At 39.3% G+C, this 18874-nt stretch overlaps 1 protein-coding gene across 1 annotated transcript; it reads left to right on the top strand.

The window, feature by feature from the left end:
* The first annotated feature begins 377 nt into the window (after window positions 1–377).
* Window positions 378–17283, top strand: LOC134647558 (G1/S-specific cyclin-E). The gene is made up of 9 exons (XM_063501912.1): window positions 378–653; window positions 1420–1473; window positions 1561–1627; window positions 1699–1979; window positions 5081–5279; window positions 14042–14153; window positions 14630–15061; window positions 15782–16005; window positions 17104–17283. Exons 2-9 carry the CDS (start codon window positions 1460–1462, stop codon window positions 17281–17283), a joined length of 1509 nt encoding a protein of 502 aa, XP_063357982.1. The 5' UTR covers window positions 378–653; window positions 1420–1459.
* Window positions 17284–18874: the final 1591 nt, after the last annotated feature.

Genomic DNA, 18874 nt, shown 5'->3' with positions numbered 1-18874 from the left:
GGAGTGTCGATGTCGTTCCATTTTATGGCAGCAATTTCGTCTTGTTTTTGTAAAAACTTGAATAAATATAACAATTTTAACTTATTTTTGAGTTATTCATGAATATAAATTATTCAAATTTAAATGTTGACCTAGACACCATTATTTTTACAGAAAATATTTTATAGCATCACTTTATTTTTGTGTCTATTTAGAAAATGTAACCAAATTAAACAACGTTTCTAAAATTTTAAAAATTTACATAATCGGGCAGTATCCATTTAGTAAAAAATGAAATAAAGAAGGATAGAGTATTTTATTATATCTAAGACGGTGCATTCGTCGAACGGAACGTAAAGCCAAGCTGACGTCCGTTTTCAGAAGAAACAAACCTGAAGTTGGCCGTTAGTTGTCCTGCAGGGGTACCAGGGTTTACCGCGACATTTTCGCGCGGAAAGCCGGGCGTTATTGAGCCGTGAAAACTGAAAAGTAACATGTAAATTTTGAAAATTAGCATAAGTGTATCGTTTTAGTTCGTATATAGTGATATATACAAAGTTTGTGCAAAGAAAAATCTCTAAAATTCGTGTATTTGTGTTCATAGTAGAGACATCAATACTGATGCTCAAGGAAATTTTGTTCATTGCTATTTGGATTAATTTGTGAATGATCAGGTATTTTCTAATTCTATATTTTTCATGTCTAGGATATGGCCCTAATCGTGAAGTACTTAAAGGGGTTGAAAATTTTATTCGTAGGTCCTAATTAGGTTAGAAACCTTTGGTGGGCGATAAGCCAAGCCAATACTGTCAACGGTTATTTGAGGCTTTTATTTCGGTACTAATCGGTATGATTTTTCATTAAACGTGTGTCGGGGTGGCAATGTAAAGTATCCGAGCTATTTTTATAAATTTCCAAAAGCGGATGGGTAGTGAATTGGCGAGTTCGCGACGTGTCCCAATGGCGCTGACCGTGCTTTTCGCGCGCGATCGCGGCGGATTCGTGGCATTTTTTCAACCAGCTGATTGTTCCATTTCCACATTTTTATAATCTCTAATGACTCTTTATGTAGTCCCGTGAATGTTAAAAATAAAAATAGTGAAAAATATCGCTCGATTAGCTCCAAAAATACCCCTAGAAAAAAAAACTCCCGCCAAGCAGTAGGGGGCACGCTGTCGAAATGTCGGCCTAGATGGTCGCTTTAGCAGCTAATTTTTTCATGTTATTCGCTATAACACGCTTCTACAACACCACCTAAGTCTTTAGAAAGCATTTTTCTCGTGATTAATTTAGAAATACGGTCTCTATTACGGTTGTCAACTGACATAACCCTATTTGCAAGTTGATCGTGACATGCGGTAATTTTGGGTCATTATCCTAGACTTTGATGCCTATAATGATAAAAATCATTACGTATGGTTAATGACGATTAATTTCTAGGGTGAGGGACTCGCGCCGCAGCTGACCAGTCCCTCGCATCATGGCCCAACCTGGGTGAGTACCGGGGCCTCCGTAGCTCGTAACAGTGGTGTCCTGACCTTGACTAAGTATGTTTGCTTAACACTTGACGCATGTTCGCAGCTCCCCCGACGACTGCACTGATAAACGGATGACCCTGAAACGGAAACGGAACTCTACTGATGATGAGGTAGGCATTACTCTGGTGCTTAACTAACAACATACTAGAAATACTTATGTTACTTGAGTGAATGTTTTTAGGAGGTTGAGAACATGCCACCGATGAAGATGGCTCAGAAATTAGAAGAAGACTTAAGTGACCAAGCAGCCCACAATGTGGTTGTGGAATCCACATCCTCCAGTGACGAGGACACCCAGTTTGGGAACATTGAGCAGCCAACGAGTGTGTTCACCGACCTAGAATACAACCCAGATAGTTTCCTAAGCCCACCGAGTATACCTGAACTGCCAAACTGTGTGCTGAGCCCTCTGGAGAATGTGGCCAGGGGCGACTCCACTCCACACACTAACAAAAGGCCCAGGTAAGAAACTAGACATAATACACTGTCTATTTTTTGTGTAAGCTTTTAGGTTAATAGCACAAATCTCTAAAACACTTGAACCGTTTGATTTACAAGTGTTTTGTGACTACAATTTGATCCCTATGTGCATCCAAAACCCAATATGGCCCTAAACATAACACACTCAAAACAGTAATTTTCACCAAGGAACAATCAGGTTAGGCTTCCTATACCTTAGCCAGTTAACTTAGGAAGGTAATACTTTGAAAAATCACTAGAATCTTGTAAGATTTTTTTTACTCTATAAGATAATTTTGATCTCTTTGTGTGTCTTGTTCTTGATGCTTTGCATTTTTATCAGAGTGGGTGGTATTTATAAAGGGTTTAACTTACAATTAGAGGTTTGCAGAGCCTGAACCTGTTATTAATTTCGTGGGTGCTAAGCAGATGTCACATTACCAATACTTCTTGTAAGCCTCAATAATAGAAGACAATAATTAAAACTTGAGGTGTACCTCTACACCTCTTATGCCTACAAAAGGCGGTCTTATCATTGAAAAGCAATTTCTTCCAGAAAACCTTCCACTTTCACACTCACTTTGTGACTCTGCAAATGGTCTCTGATTACTGGTTAAAACAAGAGGTGGACAACAGGCGGCCTTATCATTAAAAAGCAATGTCTTCCAGTCGACCTACCAATTATCACATTGTGAATATGCAGTCAAATGGTTACATTAGTGATGATTAATTTCAAAACCCTAAGTCCATTTCTATCAGTACATCAGCTCTCAATTTCCATGGGTTTTCTTTTAATAGTACTTCCTAATTTTTTGTGAAAGCCACTACAATTCGGACATCAACACAATGTTCCGCTGAAGTTTTTTTTTAAAACCTCATGTGAACCTTTATTTATTACTGTTAATGTAGAAATAGCACATTCATAAGAGATGATGTACAGTGGGTAGTCCTGGATAAAGATAGATCTACTATAAAAAAAGCAACCTGATGATGGTGATGGTTGTAAGAATCTAATTAACCCTTTGTATGCCATCAACCCAATGGCTTTTGAGTTGTGTATATCGCCAAAAACGCTTGTGGTATTCCAAATTGCAGTCCAGTCCTGACAGGTGCATTACCACCCTAAGTGATGTGACGTAATTTACGTATGCAGCAAATGAGAATTGGATTTTCAAAATAGTCTAGAGAGAGTCTAGAGACATTACTAAAAATTGGAATGTCCGGAAATAATCGTAACATCTGGTCACCCTATTACAACACAGCTTTCCCAACACGCAGTCCTATCCTAACTTGCATGCCCGCAGTAATTAGGCCGCATTACTTAGATAACGGCGCCATTACCCCACTTGTCTGTGACAGTTTTACTACAACACCCACAATTAGGGCCTGTGCACACCGCATGCGTGATGTGCGCGTGCACGGCTCCAACATTTTAGCGCACGTGCACGTCTACGCACAGGCAGCCGGTGTGCTCTGGTCTTTATTGATAGGCGTTATCTGGGTCAGCTGTTGACGATGGTGAACAACATACTTTACTGAGCTTTAGTGTAAGGCCTGAGTGGACGCTCGAGTTGGGCGTGCAGCGGGACGGGGCGTGCGGCGTGCATGTTAAACAAATGCAAACGTATAGGAGCGGCCTTAGTGCACGCTGCTCAAATTACTTGTGAGCCCGACGCCACGCTGCACGCCCCGCCGAACGCTCCGCTTCGAGCGTCCACTCAGGCCTTACACTTAGACTTATGTCGTTGCATTTCGTCACACGAACTTAATCGCCGCCATAATATCGAAGTTACGCTCTCATTTTAAAACGACGTTCTGACATGTAATTGGGAATATTACGCGAAACTCTGCGTAGGTGGCGCCACTCCCACAATAAGTCACAATCTAAGGGTCTACCTCAAACGAGAGAGTCGAAATTTTGTTATCTATCATTTCTATCACTCTTGCATATTCGAGCGATAAAGAGGCAGTTAGCCGAGTTTCGATTTCGCGGTAGGCCCTTTGTAAACAAACCGCCTTGATGTATCAATGTCATATTTAATTGTTATTGAAAACTTGTCAAAAAAACAGTTTAAGGTACAGTATGTATACGTTACTCTATGGTTTACTAAAGATGCTAGTGCTGCACTCTGGTGGCAAAACATTGCAGTAATACTCCCTATTGGACATGAGTATTCAAGCAACATATGTCTATGACTCTATGTCTGATACAAGTTTTCGTTGCTAAACATTGTAATACAAAGAAATTAGAACGAGTCGAAGTTGTGTTATTGACCGCCGCCGTCATCATGGGATAACTACGCGCGAGCGATAGGGATAGTACCAGGCTAAATGTTCTTTCATCTTTCTTTTGTGACCTAGTTTTAGTTTTTCTAGTTGGCATGAACACCTGAATTGAGGTCGTTTTAATAACGTCGAAGGCAGTGTTTATTAAAACATAGAATTATTTATAAAAATCCACCGAGATTCGGAAATATTCGGGTCATTCAAGTCACGAGGCCAATACATTTTATAAATAGCGTGAGTGACCCGTTTTTATTTATTTGTTAAATTGCCTTGCATCTAAAAAAAATATAGACAGTCTACTAAGTTTACTTACAAAAAGTTCACCTACCTACCTACCTACCGGGTACCTATCAGGGTTTCATAATCTTAACTGACAATATTTTCATGTACAGTCAGCAGCAATAGTTGCCAAACGGCCGAGGTGTTCAAAATGATGACGCGACTTTATTGTTAAGAGAAATAAGAGCGCGTCGGGGTAATTTGGAACACCTCGCCCGCTTAGCAACTTCTGCTACTGACTGTTCCTATAGATAGCTTAGATTGCATTGAAGACATTGCAGTTTTAGTTTTGGTATAATTGGTACCATGTTTGTTGATACCAAATCATATTACGATAGCAATTTATTTTATGCACCTTACTTATCTATTGTGTGATTCGAACAGCAACATAGCAACATAAGTGGAAGGTTGCCAGGAAGGGATCACTGTTTAGCGACAAGACCGCCTGTTGTTTAGTGTTATGATCTTATTATATTAAGAATCGTGTATTGTTACTAGTTTAGTCATAACTCTCCTACTAATACCCACTCTCCCCACAGTACAAGCAAGCTGGAATACCCCCTCCCCAAACGCAAGTGCCCCCTCCCCGGGCTCTCCTGGGCGGACCCCAGCGATGTCTGGAAGGGAATGTGCGAGTGCGACGCCAGATCCAGCATGAGGAAGAACCCCAGCATGTTCGACAACCATCCCAACTTGCAGCCTAGAATGCGAGCCATATTACTTGACTGGCTTAATGAGGTGAGTGGTACCCTAGGGTCCCTAGGTAATAGGTTCTTGCAGCACAAAGCTTTTGTCAAGGTTGAGCTACGATTTAAGATATCAAAAGATCGTTGGATGAGGCCCTATGAAGACGCTTGTACTTGTATCATAGTCATTTAAAATATTCCCCGAAAACCCTAAAAACTATTCCCATGGCAACCTTCGAGTATGGCTGCCATCTTGGAATTTAAAGCGATGTATGGAAGGGCATGTGCGAGCGCGACGCATCCAGCATGAGGAACTTGAGGTAAAACCCCAGTATGTTCGACAACCATCCCAACTTGCAGCCTAGAATGCGAGCGTTACTGCCTGACTGGCTTAATGAGGTGAGTGGTAACCTAGGTCCCCTAGGATATAGGTTCTTTCAACAAATGCCCTCAACACGTTTGAGAGCCGATCTGAGATAGCAGAAGATCGTTGGATGAGAGTAGCGCACGACAGTTCGTTGTGGAGATCCTTTGGGGATGCTTTATGATAGCATGCTCGTAACATGTCTCGTCTCGTCCGTTACGATTTTATTTCAGATTACCAATATTACCATATATACCCAATAAACTGAAGAAATAATCACGTCGAATGAAGATTCCGTTAAACAGCTGACTTTCTTATTATAATTATATCGACCAAACGATTACATCTTAATTGACCATTTATGCGTCTTATGTCTTCGCAATAAGGTTGGAATACGTATTGTCAGTTAACAGTGTCAACATTAGCACTTCGGATTATTTGCATAACGTTATTGTTCTACTTAATTTTAATCAAAAGCACTTTAATCTCTGAATTCTGCTGACTTGTTAGTAATTCAGCTGTTGATGTTATTTTAAAGTAGGTATTAATGTATAAATTGATGTTTTCACGCTGCATCCAGTGACACGAATAATTGAGGTAAGTTGCAAATTTCAACGTTTACTTGAAAATTTTGTCTGTCTTTTGTTACGTTTATATCTTTTTTTGTTGTAATAGGATATATTTTTTTTAAGCTGACTCGAATGCTTTTTAAAGAAAATACATAAATCATTTAGAATTATTTCACTAAAACTCCCGTGAGACTCAAACATTTTAAAATGGTTTTAAAACAGGTCACTCACGTATTATTAAGTCAATAGGTAATGCGTGAGTGACTCGCTGTAAAATAATTTTAACATGAGAATAATTGAAATACATTTTTACGTAACCCGTAAATCAATCAATATATTTTTATATGTTATAATTATATTTTATAAGTTAGAAAGATATTCTGAAATAAATTTACTAAGTCAAAATGGCAAGATTGGCCCCGTTATTCAGGCCTGCCTTATATATAAAAACAAAAGCAAAGCTATGTTAGTACACTTATAATTTGTCATTAATTCATAACCTTTCACAATGAATTCATGACATAACTGGCCACTTCAAATTCTTGAGACTAATTCCTAAATAAAAATTAACACCAGCATCGGGACTGCGATATTGGGGCCGTTGACCCCTTTTTTGCGCGGTACGTTAACCTTTTCAGAACCTCCGCGTTTCGGCCACCATTATTACAACGTTTTTATAACGAACGTCATTTGTTATCGCTTATGAAAACCTGATATAATTTTGCAAATTAACTACGATTGGTTTTTAAGTTAAAAAAAGGAGTTTACATGTTTATGTGGGATTGGATAATGTTATGTTGATTGAGAGATGTGTACCTATTTCTGATCGTTTTGTTTGGGAAATTAAACTCGAATGTGATGCACTATACTATGTCAGGTTATATTATAACTTTCCTTTAATGTCAAGGTCAACTTGCTGGCGTATGATGGACGCGATTATTGACGTGATGTTTACAGGTAAAAGCTTCTCTTTATTATTATCTAGTGTTGTCGAAAAGTGACGATTAGTGTACCATTTTATCGCGTCGATAGCCGCGTCCATCACACAGCTGTGTATCGCTGTTATTCGTGTTATTACGGATATGAGTCACGTTACGCGGTAGACACTAGACACCACATGGTTACAGTAAATAATATATTAAAATTAAACAATATACATTTACATATAACGGGTACATTTTGTACATTGGTCTTGAGTAAAATATGTTTAAAAAAAATCGAAAATCTCTGTCGAAAACGAAGGTCTCCGTTTCGGCTTCGGTATGTCCAAATGTTGTCCTCTATAGGTCTCTTATTCTCAACCGATTCCACTGAAATTTTGTGAGCAGCCGGGCTAGCACATGAATGGCGCGACAGTATCTCGCGATTCTCGCGGCGAGATAGACTACCCGTCCCTCTTTTATTAACACAGTTAGAAAAAGACGGGTAGTCTATCTCGCCGCGAGATACTGTCGCGCATATCATGTGCTAGGGGTGGAGGTTCAATAATATAGCTTTTTTGCCGATCCCGTTTTTTAAATGGCGGAGCCATGGGGGTTAGTGAGATCAGCTAACAGAACTACTAGTTTAAGTGTTCTAAATTCTACAAACTTTAAATGTACCTACATGAGGTTGCATTCAGATAAACCATAGGTAAATGCACCTAGAACTAGTGTCCCGGCATTTAGACTCAAAAAAACGTCATTGAAATGTTTTAACAAGAGCATCTCGCATATTATTATGTGTACTTATACACGTGCAATATACGGTCGACAGATCTCATAAGACGAATGAAATACTATATTCCATATCTAGGGCAGTAAAGTAAGGAATGTCTGAGGCTTTCTTATTTACTGGCCGAAGTGTGTATCCTACTTTTCTGCTCGACGGAGCCGGAAAGCGGCTACTTGGTTTGACGCAGCGGGCCGAAAGTTGACGCTTCCCGAACGGAGGGCAGAAAAAGAAATGGGCATTCATTTGTAAGTTGTAATCGCCCCCTTCCGCTAGAATCGATCGAGCCTAGAGGACGAGCCTCCGACCATGTGTGTAAGCCGTTATTATGGTAATGACCCCGCATGGCGCCCGCTAGACAAAAAATATAAATAAACTTTATTAACAATAATAATCTGTGCTAAAGGACGCGTGCTACGATAACTTTCTTAATTTGCTAACGATTTGCAAATTATCCTCCGTAGTGTAAAGCGATCTTGAGATTCGCAAAAACTATTGTTAAAATATGCAATTCAACGTCGTGTTTTTGAGATTCATATGAAGAATGCGGACTGCAATCAAACATCGCCTTTTAATCTGAATCTACGTATTCTATGATAATATGACGTAAGGCAACATTAAAGCTTATTACATTCTGCATAAAAATGTCCTACATGACTACGGTAAAAAAAACATCATCTTAGAGAAAATACTTGCTCTACTTATTAATACAGTAAATTTAAACATTTAGCGCTTGCGTCAAATCCGTTAGTTCTGATTTTTTGCAGACTTATTTATGATGTTGGCCCAATGAATAATCCAAGTTTGTGACCTCGAGCGCCAAACGCAACTTTGTCAAAAACCGCGAAAATTTCGGTTTTCTTTTAGATTTGGGCAATTATAACCCTAAAGGACTAGTTTTTGATGTATCTTCCTTAGACGTTTTTAAAGAAGACTAAAGGGTATAGCCGGGTAAGCATGGCCAAACTACCCTTAGGGAAAAAACAATTTCCTTTTACTGGATTATTAACCTATATATAAGTAGTGCTTTCACCAAATATTAAGCCTCAAATGCTTCAGATTAAAAAAAAATGCAAAAAAAGAAAAATCATTTTTATTTTATTACCGCCAAAGTACTAATCCGATTTCTTTGTAATTTGTGTATGTTGTATATATAATTAAGGTCCCTTTTTGAAAAAAAATATATTGAATTATCTCTTAAAATAATAGTAAAAAATTGAGATGAAAATTTTCAGAAAAATAAAAAAAATACGTGCGAGATAGCGACAGTTATCAATTTTACATATTTTATGTAGAATTTAATAATGTTTAACATATATTTTTTTCAAAAATTAAAATCGGGATTAACAGTGTGAAAAACTCGAATTTGTAACATCCCATAATACTCTCTCTTCATACAAGCAAAGCTAAGTAGTCATAAACGAATGAAGTATATTGTGAACGCAGTCTTTACGAATTTGAGTTTAGAATGTGACGTATTTTATTCATCAAAGGAACAGACATTTTACAATCGTTAACGCTCTGTATAAAATTCGTGCCTATTTTCCTGTTCCCGAGCTTTTTTTTTTAAATCTCTGAATGCCGTTCGCCCTAGCCGCATACAGCCACGGAGTTTAAGGTCCGCGCTCAGCAAAATAAGTCGCGTTCTAAATTCAAATTGCGTTGGGAATATAACTTTTCACCTCAGCAGCTCGAACAAGGGTACTTTGATTCTTAAAAACAGTGAGCAAAATGCGATTTTGCTCACTGAGTGAGACAAAATGACATTCAAGTGACCTTTATAGTCAAATGTCATTTCAACATGCGGGGTCTAATAAAACTTCGAAATACTTGGGTTCTATTATCTCTGTCCCTTTCACACTGTTAGCAAAAAGAAACAGACAAAAAAAAGTTAAAACGACATTCAACAGTATATTCACGGTTTATAATAGACCCCCGAAAAACTTCAGACCGCATCGTTCCAAACCACGTACGAGTATGAATTCTTAATAATTAATAAATAAAAATAAAGTTTAAGATTTGATAAAAACTGATAAAATACTATATTTTAGGTATTTTATTGTACAATTAAAATAACGAACTCAAAAAATACGCAGATCATCACGCAAAATTAATTATTTTACTTTTAAGAATTTCTACCATAGTTGACAAATAGTACGTATCCGCAATTCGGACCGTATCTTACAAAGATTTTTTTTACAAAAAAAAGTTTGAAGTGTCAGTTAATGTTTGTTATTTCTATATTATTTTAATGGAATTTATTATTACGTTTTGTTTTTGTGTTCCATTGCGGTAATTAAACTTAATTGTTTGTATATCTTAAGAAAACATGAGTGCAGGTATTAAGTGATGAACAAGGATTACATTTTTCAAGTTGTCTAATAGGTATGTTCTCACTGTGCTGAGGTGAAAAATGTTGTGTACTACACGAGATCAAAGTTATTTACATCTCGTGCGCTTTTGAGTCCCTTACTACGCTCAAGATTCTAAATTAGATTCACTCGCTACGCTCGTGAATCTATTATAGAATCTTTCGCTTGCACGGGACTCAAAATAAGCACTCGAAGAAATATCAAACTTTGATCACTTGTTGTACAAATAACTATTCTAGTATAACGTATGGGATGTTACAAATTCGAGTTTTTAACACTGTTAATCCCGATTTTAATTTTTGAAAAAAATATATGTTAAACATTATTAAATTCTACATGAAATATGTAAATTTGATAACTGTCGCTATCTCGCATGTATTTTTTTTATTTTTCTGAAAATTTTCATCTCAATTTTTTACTATTATTTTAAGAGATAATTCAATATTATTATTTTCAGAAAGCGACCTTAATTGTATATACAACATACCCAAATTACAAAGAAATCGGATTAATACTTTGGCTGTAATAACATAAAAATTATTTTTCTTTTTTTGCATTTTTTTTTAAATCTGAAGCATTTGAGGCTTAATATTTGGTGAAAGCACTACATATACATAGGTTAATAATCCAGTAAAAGGAAATTGTTTTTTTCGCTAAGGGCAGTTTGGCCATGCTTACCCGGCTATACCCTTTGCTACAATACGAGATTAAAACTGTCTCTATAGATTGAACAGTTTCCGAGATAAAGGCTTTCAAAATTTAGATTTTTTTGAAATTGAGCTGACTATGTAAGTTAGATTTAAGGAATTTGTAAGCCTAATTTTATTTAAGAGCTACAAACTACTGGACTAGATATCTGTTTTATGAAAGCTTTAGTAAAAACGTTTGTAAACTCCTTTAAAAAAAATATTATTGATGATTAGTGTTGCCTCAATTCTGTCTTTAACACGATTCTGACATTTATGACCTTCAGACTTTCCTGCTAGATATACTCAGTCGTGAATTTCCTTAAACTTTAAAGGGAAGTCTCTTATGATAATGAAAGTAATGTAACATACCAAAACAGCTGATTTTGTTTACGAACATAAGCATGTTTATAATACATTATTTTTATGGTAGTCGACATAGCCAAGGGAATGTCAAAACCATTTTGCCCGAACCAAACATAATTATTATACTGAATAAGGGCTCATTTAGACGGTACGAGAACTCGCATGCGAGATGCGAGTTTCATTACATTGCGTTATTAGATCGGTCGGCTGAATTGACGTAACCTCACGTTTCGCGCGCCGTCTAAATGAGCACTAATAATACAGAACTTTGGGAACAAATCAAATTATTTTATTAAATATTTTGATTTGTGTTTTTTAAGTAGTCACACTACTATAAATAAATTATAAACTGAAGTATATGACATCTGTTTGAGTCCCAATAATGTCAAACAATTATCAAATCAAGATCCCAATGTTAAGCGCGAATGCCGCTTTCGGAATACTTTTAATTCATCTCTTACATTACGTCATTTCTGTGAGCACTCATAATCCTGAAGATTCACTGCACAAAAAACGACCTTTGAAAGTGGCACTTTTGGGCGAGACTAGTTTTTGCGGCGTACTAATAGCAACATTAATTCATGACCATTTGTGGATCTTATGTCTTTGGAAAAAGGTTTAAGAACTGTCAGTCAACAGTGCGGACGGCTCGCCTGCAGCGGGGCCTCAGTCGGCCTCACAGTACCGCTATGTTGGCATTATGTAATGCGAATTAATAATACGTGGGGATTCCGATTCGATTCCTGTCACAGGTGTTTCAGTTTTTAGGGTTCCGTACCCGAAGGGTAAAAACGGGACCCTATTACTAATGCTCCTCTGTCTGTCTATCACCAGGCTGTATGTCATTAACCGTGATGGCTAGACAGTTGAATTTTTCACAGATGATGTATTTCTGCTGCCGCTATAATAATAATAACAAATACTAAAAAACAATAAAATAAATATTTAAGTGGGGCTCCCATACAACAAACGTTCTTTTGCCGTTTTTTGTGTAATGGTACGTAACCCTCCGAGTAAAGTCCGACTCGCACTTGGCCGGTTTTTGTTTACAAAAATAAATTATTTACAAACTATCACTAAAGTTATTTTTTGTAGGATCTTTCTTGAACTAGGTTCAGCATTTCAATTTCAAAGCTTTCGAACTGCAGTTTAAGTTGACGATTATAGCTGTATTGCAATACATTGCAATTTCATTGTATTAGCTAGTGAAAGCGGGAAAGTACACATGCCCAGGTGATTAGAAACATTCCCGCTTATCGGGCCATGTAGGTCGCAACGTAAATCTATGCTAGCGCGACGTAGGTAGGTCATACGTAACGTAAACCTAGGTATAAGGATCGCGTACTTGACTAGATAAGTGTTAAGTGCGTTATCAATGGGACATCGTTAACGTACGGTTATGGCGACCATGTGTCTTGCATTTTATGTGGACAACTTTGTACAAAACCACCTACGTTACAAGGGGTACGTGGGCCATTTTATTTAAAGTTGTCCCCTACACTTTTTTTTTAATTTGTGAATTTTTATGTTATTTCTACTCAGAATCACGAGCTCTTACTATCCTAATTGCAGAAAAAAAGTGTCCCAAGGTTTTTTCCTATTCCGTTACCATTTTTCATAGACTTTGTATGGTGGTCATGGATTGGAAAGATCGAAAAATGTATGGAAATTTTGGGACACTTTTTCTCCTATTAGGATCAAAAGAGCTATGTTTCTGAGTAGAAATAACATAAAAAAACCCCAATTTGAAAAAAAAAGTGTAGGGGACAACTTTAAATAAAATGGCCCAAGTTGTCCAAACGAGGCAAACGATTAGACGAATCGTGGTATGTTAAGAACGTTGCCATTAATTGTTGATATCAATCTTTGAATGATGCACGGAGAATTGGAAAAAGTCGCGTGACTTTTCGTAGCATTTGTCCCGATACATTTTTTCTTTTCGCTTGGCGATATAGTCGATTTACGGTTGTCGTTTTGGTTCGGCCGCCAGGTGCTTGGACAAATAATATGTCTCCCTCATGTGATGTTGGAACCCAATTTAACGGCTATTTATGAAATCAAAGTAGAAACGCACTTACAACCCCTCTGGTGTTGCGGGTGTCCATGGGCAGCGGTAATCGTTTACCATCAGGTGATCCGTCTGCTCGTTTGCCTCCTATATCATTAAACATTAGAAAATCCTAGGCTATCTTATCTTACCAAACGTCAGTGTGATTTAAGGCCCACTTAGACGGTACGAGAACTCGCATACGAGTGTCCTTACATGGCGGTATTTGATAGATGTGTTGAATTGGTTAGGACTTAGGTTAGTTCTCACACATATCTGAATCTTTAAGCATAGGTATGTGCAAATTGCGCAAACTACACACATAAATAATGAATTCCTTAACCACCTGTGCTTTGATTATTCTTTGTACAAATTATTGATGACACAAACCACATAGGATCGTAGGCCTAATTGTTGTTTTTCCATAATACGCACTGAATAGGTTCTAGCAAAAAAAAAAATAGTGATTTCATTGGTGTACCGAAATAGTCTAGTCTTAACTATTTTTTCCAGGATACAGGTTATTCAGTGTAACACGCATTTAATGATGGCATGCGTTCGTTCGTGAACGATGTATTTGGCCATCAATATCTATTAATTTTGATACTGAATTTACAACTTAGATCTAACCACAATTTTCCCAAACACATGTTTTTTCACAAAGTGTATAATACGTAATGTTGATGTATTTGTTGTGCAGGTGTGCGAAGTATACAAACTGCACCGGGAAACATTCCACCTGACAGTGGACTACGTGGACCGGTACCTCTCCAACACGGACGACGTGCCAAAGGGACGGCTGCAGCTCATTGGTGAGTACTTGTAGCATTCAATGTTGAAACCTGGACATCTGGTATGGAATCGCAGCAGAAAGCAGTCGGGCTAAAAAATACGAGTCCATACAAACAAATCAGGACGGGAGTTATGTTACACCATTAATGACAAAAAATTGTACGCCTCACGGCACAACATAGTGATACAACAGTAATATTATAAGATCTGTACTTATGTACTATTCATACCTATGTTGGACAAATAAACGATTTTGTATTTTGTACACCACTACGCATAACAGCCGTTGGAAAACTCCAATCCTATCTGTATTCCCAACACATTCCAAATATGTAGTACCATCAGAAAAAAATAACACTGTTTGAGATTTACTAATTACGATTGGGGGAAATTCTGTTTAAGTGATACGGTAATACAGATTAAAAACACGCTTTCAAACCTTTAATTACTCCACACGCCACTTCACCTGCAAACTACAGCACCTCAAAAATTCCAGGTATCACCTGCCTCTTCATCGCCGCAAAAGTCGAAGAGGTGTACCCACCGAAAATCGGCGAGTTCGCCTACGTCACCGACGGCGCCTGCACCACCGACGAAATACTACTCGAAGAGCTCCTCATCCTCAAAATACTATCCTGGAACATCACGCCTATCACTATCAACAGCTGGTTAAATGTGTACATGCAGCTAGCCAGCGAAGGAAGGAGCGCAAAGCGGAGATTGATAAGCGAAACCGATGTGGGAGCGAACGCTTTAAGAGGATACACGTTCGTGTTCCCGCAGTACAGTTCGTTGGAGTTCGTGGTGTGCGGACAGCTGATAGACCTGGCCGTGCTGCATGTGGACGTGAACCAGTTCTCGTATAGTGTGGTGGCCGCGGCGGCGATCGCGCACGCCTTCGATAAGGAGCTGGCTATTAGGGTGTCGGGTGAGTGTTTTTTTCTTAATTTAATCGTATTGTTTGCATGCTGTTTGTGAACAGCTGAATAAGGAGGATGATAACATCTGTAACTGTACCCTTTTGAAGCAAATAAATGATTTATTATAAACATTAGGGGTTGTGCACAAATCACGCGAGGTGTTTTCGGCTACTTTTTGACTAGGTTGTTCTTAATGAATGAATGATCTATTAGAACTTATGTCCCCATCTATTAAATACACCTTTTTCTTTTTAGAGTTCATAGAAATTATCAACATCAAAGCCCATTGTAGTCAAAGTATTTCAAATAGCTTGGGTAGCTGTCATAATACAATTTTGCGAAATTTTGCCTTTATAGGTTACTAATTGTATGGAAATGACACCAGCCATACCCAGGCTGTTTGAAAAATACTAAAGAGATCGTTAAATAATTATTAATAATGATAAATAGAACCATCCTATCTGTAGCCATTGTAATAAATTTGTGCTATTAAAATTTAAATTACAATCTCCTAACCATTGTTATAGGACCTAAATTATATAACTATTTCATTAACACTGTCCAGTACCTAGCATAATTATTTTAGATTTAAGACTATTGCTGTGCCCTACCGGGGCTCATGTGAAACTTACTTTTACTACGTAACACCAAATGTAACTACCATGGATGCAATAAATAAACTGATAAACTGATTGTCTCCAACTACATCATAAAACCCCCGATTCCAGGCTGGACGTGGGAAGTCCTGGAGCCCTGCTACCGGTGGCTGGCGCCGTCCGTGGCCGTGGTGAAGGCCGAGGGCGCCGTCAGCGCCGTGCGCGGCGGCGACGGCGAGTTCCTGCAGCGCGCCGCCGGCCTCCACCTCATCTGCCCCGACCTCAACGTGGACGAGAGCCATCGCATACAGTCGCACAACGTCACGCTCGACATGTTTGTGAGTACCTCACGTGAGGCGTGTTACGGCCACCTCGTGTCCCGACCTCGACGTGGACGAGAGCCATCGCATACAGTCGCACAACGTCACGCTCGACATGTTTGTGAGTACCTCACGTGAGGCGTGTTACGGCCACCTCGTGTCCCGACCTCGACGTGGACGAGAGCCATCGCATACAGTCGCACAACGTCACGCTCGACATGTTTGTGAGTACCTCACGTGAGGCGTGTTACGGCCACCTCGTGTCCCGACCTCGACGTGGACGAGAGCCATCGCATACAGTCGCACAACGTCACGCTCGACATGTTTGTGAGTACCTCACGTGAGGCGTGTTACGGCCACCTCGTGTCCCGACCTCGACGTGGACGAGAGCCATCGCATACAGTCGCACAACGTCACGCTCGACATGTTTGTGAGTACCTCACGTGAGGCGTGTTACGGCCACCTCGTGTCCCGACCTCGACGTGGACGAGAGCCATCGCATACAGTCGCACAACGTCACGCTCGACATGTTTGTGAGTACCTCACGTGAGGCGTGTTACGGCCACCTCGTGTCCCGACCTCGACGTGGACGAGAGCCATCGCATACAGTCGCACAACGTCACGCTCGACATGTTTGTGAGTACCTCACGTGAGGCGTGTTACGGCCACCTCGTGTCCCGACCTCGACGTGGACGAGAGCCATCGCATACAGTCGCACAACGTCACGCTCGACATGTTTGTGAGTACCTCACGTGAGGCGTGTTACGGCCACCTCGTGTCCCGACCTCGACGTGGACGAGAGCCATCGCATACAGTCGCACAACGTCACGCTCGACATGTTTGTGAGTACCTCATGTGAGGCGTGTTACAGCCAAGGAAGTACTTTGCAGCTCATCAATAGATTAGAAGGCGGTCAAATTTAATTCTTTACTTTTAATTCAATTCAAATGTATACTAATATTCAGAATTTATCTCTTATTATAAATCCATCTTATTCCGTGCATTTTTAACTCGCTCAGTAGGATCGCCATGAGTACATCGCTACAGCTCGTCCCTTTCTAATTAATACAGTTAGAAAAAGAGGAGCAGTTTATCTCGCGGGCAGCAATTAAACCTTACCCCTCTTCATTTCAGGACAAAGTGATCCACGAGCCCGCCGACGAGCCCCCCGCCTCCGCGCAGCATCCCCTCCCCCTCCCCCTCCCCGCCGACGTGTTCCCCCCCACGCCCCCGCAGTCCGACCAGAAGAGCCCCCCGCCGCCCAGCAAGACCCCCTCCGGCCGGCCCGACGTGCGGCTGCGTGCTGACGAATAGGATACTTTCACTTGTGTACTTTGCTGAGGTATTTAGGTTTAACAATTTTGAGCTAGATTTCGAGCCCTCGTTTCACCAAGATGACGATTGTCACCAGTGACAATTTGCCATACGTTGCCGGTCCTGCAAGTGACAAGGATTGACGCTATCGTTATTTATCAACCCAGAAATGAACAGGGAGTTGTCAGTCCCCATGGTGAAATAGGTCTCATAGAAAATACTAAAGCTGTGTGCATTTTTAAAGGTAAGGACATAGTGAGCCCGCGTTTGCAACGTATGCATTGCGTTCAGACAATCTAAACCCTGAAATTACATGCGTGGAAACTATTCTAACGTTGGGTTGCATATGACAGGTATGTTTCCAATCCTAGAAATTTTAGGGTTCAAATTTCATAACGCAACGCATACGTTGCGTACGTGGGCTCAGTTTGTCTGCACCTTAACTCTAAATAGTAAAAATTGCGTATCAATTCCGTATCGTATATAAATATTTTTTAGTTTAGGTGTTCAATTAAAAGTAAACAAGCTAAAGGCTGAGACTAAACGTATAAAATCTCTTAGCGAAAACACTATTGATCTAGAATTCTAGAATAAGTCGTAAATTCGCAACCTTTGGTTTGCTTAGCTTTACTGGAAAATCTAAATAGAAGAATAAATCGATTCACAAATATTCAATTATAATAGTATTTTAGTAGATAACTCCTACAGTACCTCAGGTCGTAACTCACAAAACAGTACACAAGTGAGATTGTTTGTAAATGTTATTGTTGACAATTTTGTTATGTCGTTTCATTGGTAGTTTAGCAGAATTTTAGAGAACCGTTTTCAATACCACATTATAGTTTATTCCATACTGATCTAGTATAAATAAATAAAATAGTGACGCGGTCTTTCAGTTTAGACTTTAGACCAATGAGGTAATTTTTGTATCTTCCAGGAATGAAGGTACCTTTTGTATGGTGGCGATTACGCTGTGGTGCTACGTGACGTAAGCGTCAACCGCCATTAGGTACCTTTACCCGTAGAACGTCACATATCATGTCATTCAAACGACAGTCTCTTGTTTTTGTTATTACATTTTAAGATCCGTATGAAATGGACTTTAGGTACAGATGTAGTGCATAATTGTTTTCCATCGTATTTTCTCGGAAATGTTCGTATTTGTCAAGCTACTTCAGTCAACCTCAGTACTTTTTGTACCAAGACTGAGTGAAATAGCAAGACACGTTCGTACGTTTCCGTGAAAATACGATGGAAAATAATTATGCACTACATCGGTAACTGCTTTTGTGACTGCGTAAGCATTATTACGTATTTTTATGTCGTATCGACATTAGGGAACTTATTCGTTAGCTTTGTCTGAATTGACCTCTAGCTTTTAGCTAGTTTGTATAATGTACCATGAACCTTTCGGTAAATGTGAACGCGACTAAAAATTAGTCCGTCTTCTGGAAATGTATGGCCACGCCATACCTGACGTAGCACTTGGCGTAGACGGACTCTATAAAACACATTAAAGTAAACAGCGCCCCCATTTTTAGCGCTGATTTTGACTTACAGCAACCACCTATATGTAGGGTAGGTGCGTTAG

Source organism: Cydia amplana, chromosome 4, assembly GCF_948474715.1.
Source record: "Cydia amplana chromosome 4, ilCydAmpl1.1, whole genome shotgun sequence".
Classification (NCBI taxonomy): Eukaryota; Metazoa; Arthropoda; class Insecta; order Lepidoptera; family Tortricidae; genus Cydia; species Cydia amplana.
Note: the sequence above shows the minus strand (reverse complement) of the source record. Positions and strands in the feature narration are given on the sequence as shown.

What these genes read in the sequence shown, in the direction of transcription:
- LOC134647558 (XM_063501912.1), top strand. An exon ending in GGGACGGCTGCAGCTCATTG is followed by an intron (nt 14,154 to 14,629) that starts GTGAGTACTTGT and finishes CAAAAATTCCAG; the next exon opens with GTATCACCTGCCTCTTCATC. An exon ending in TTGTGAGTACCTCACGTGAG is followed by an intron (nt 16,006 to 17,103) that starts GCGTGTTACGGC and finishes TCTTCATTTCAG; the next exon opens with GACAAAGTGATCCACGAGCC.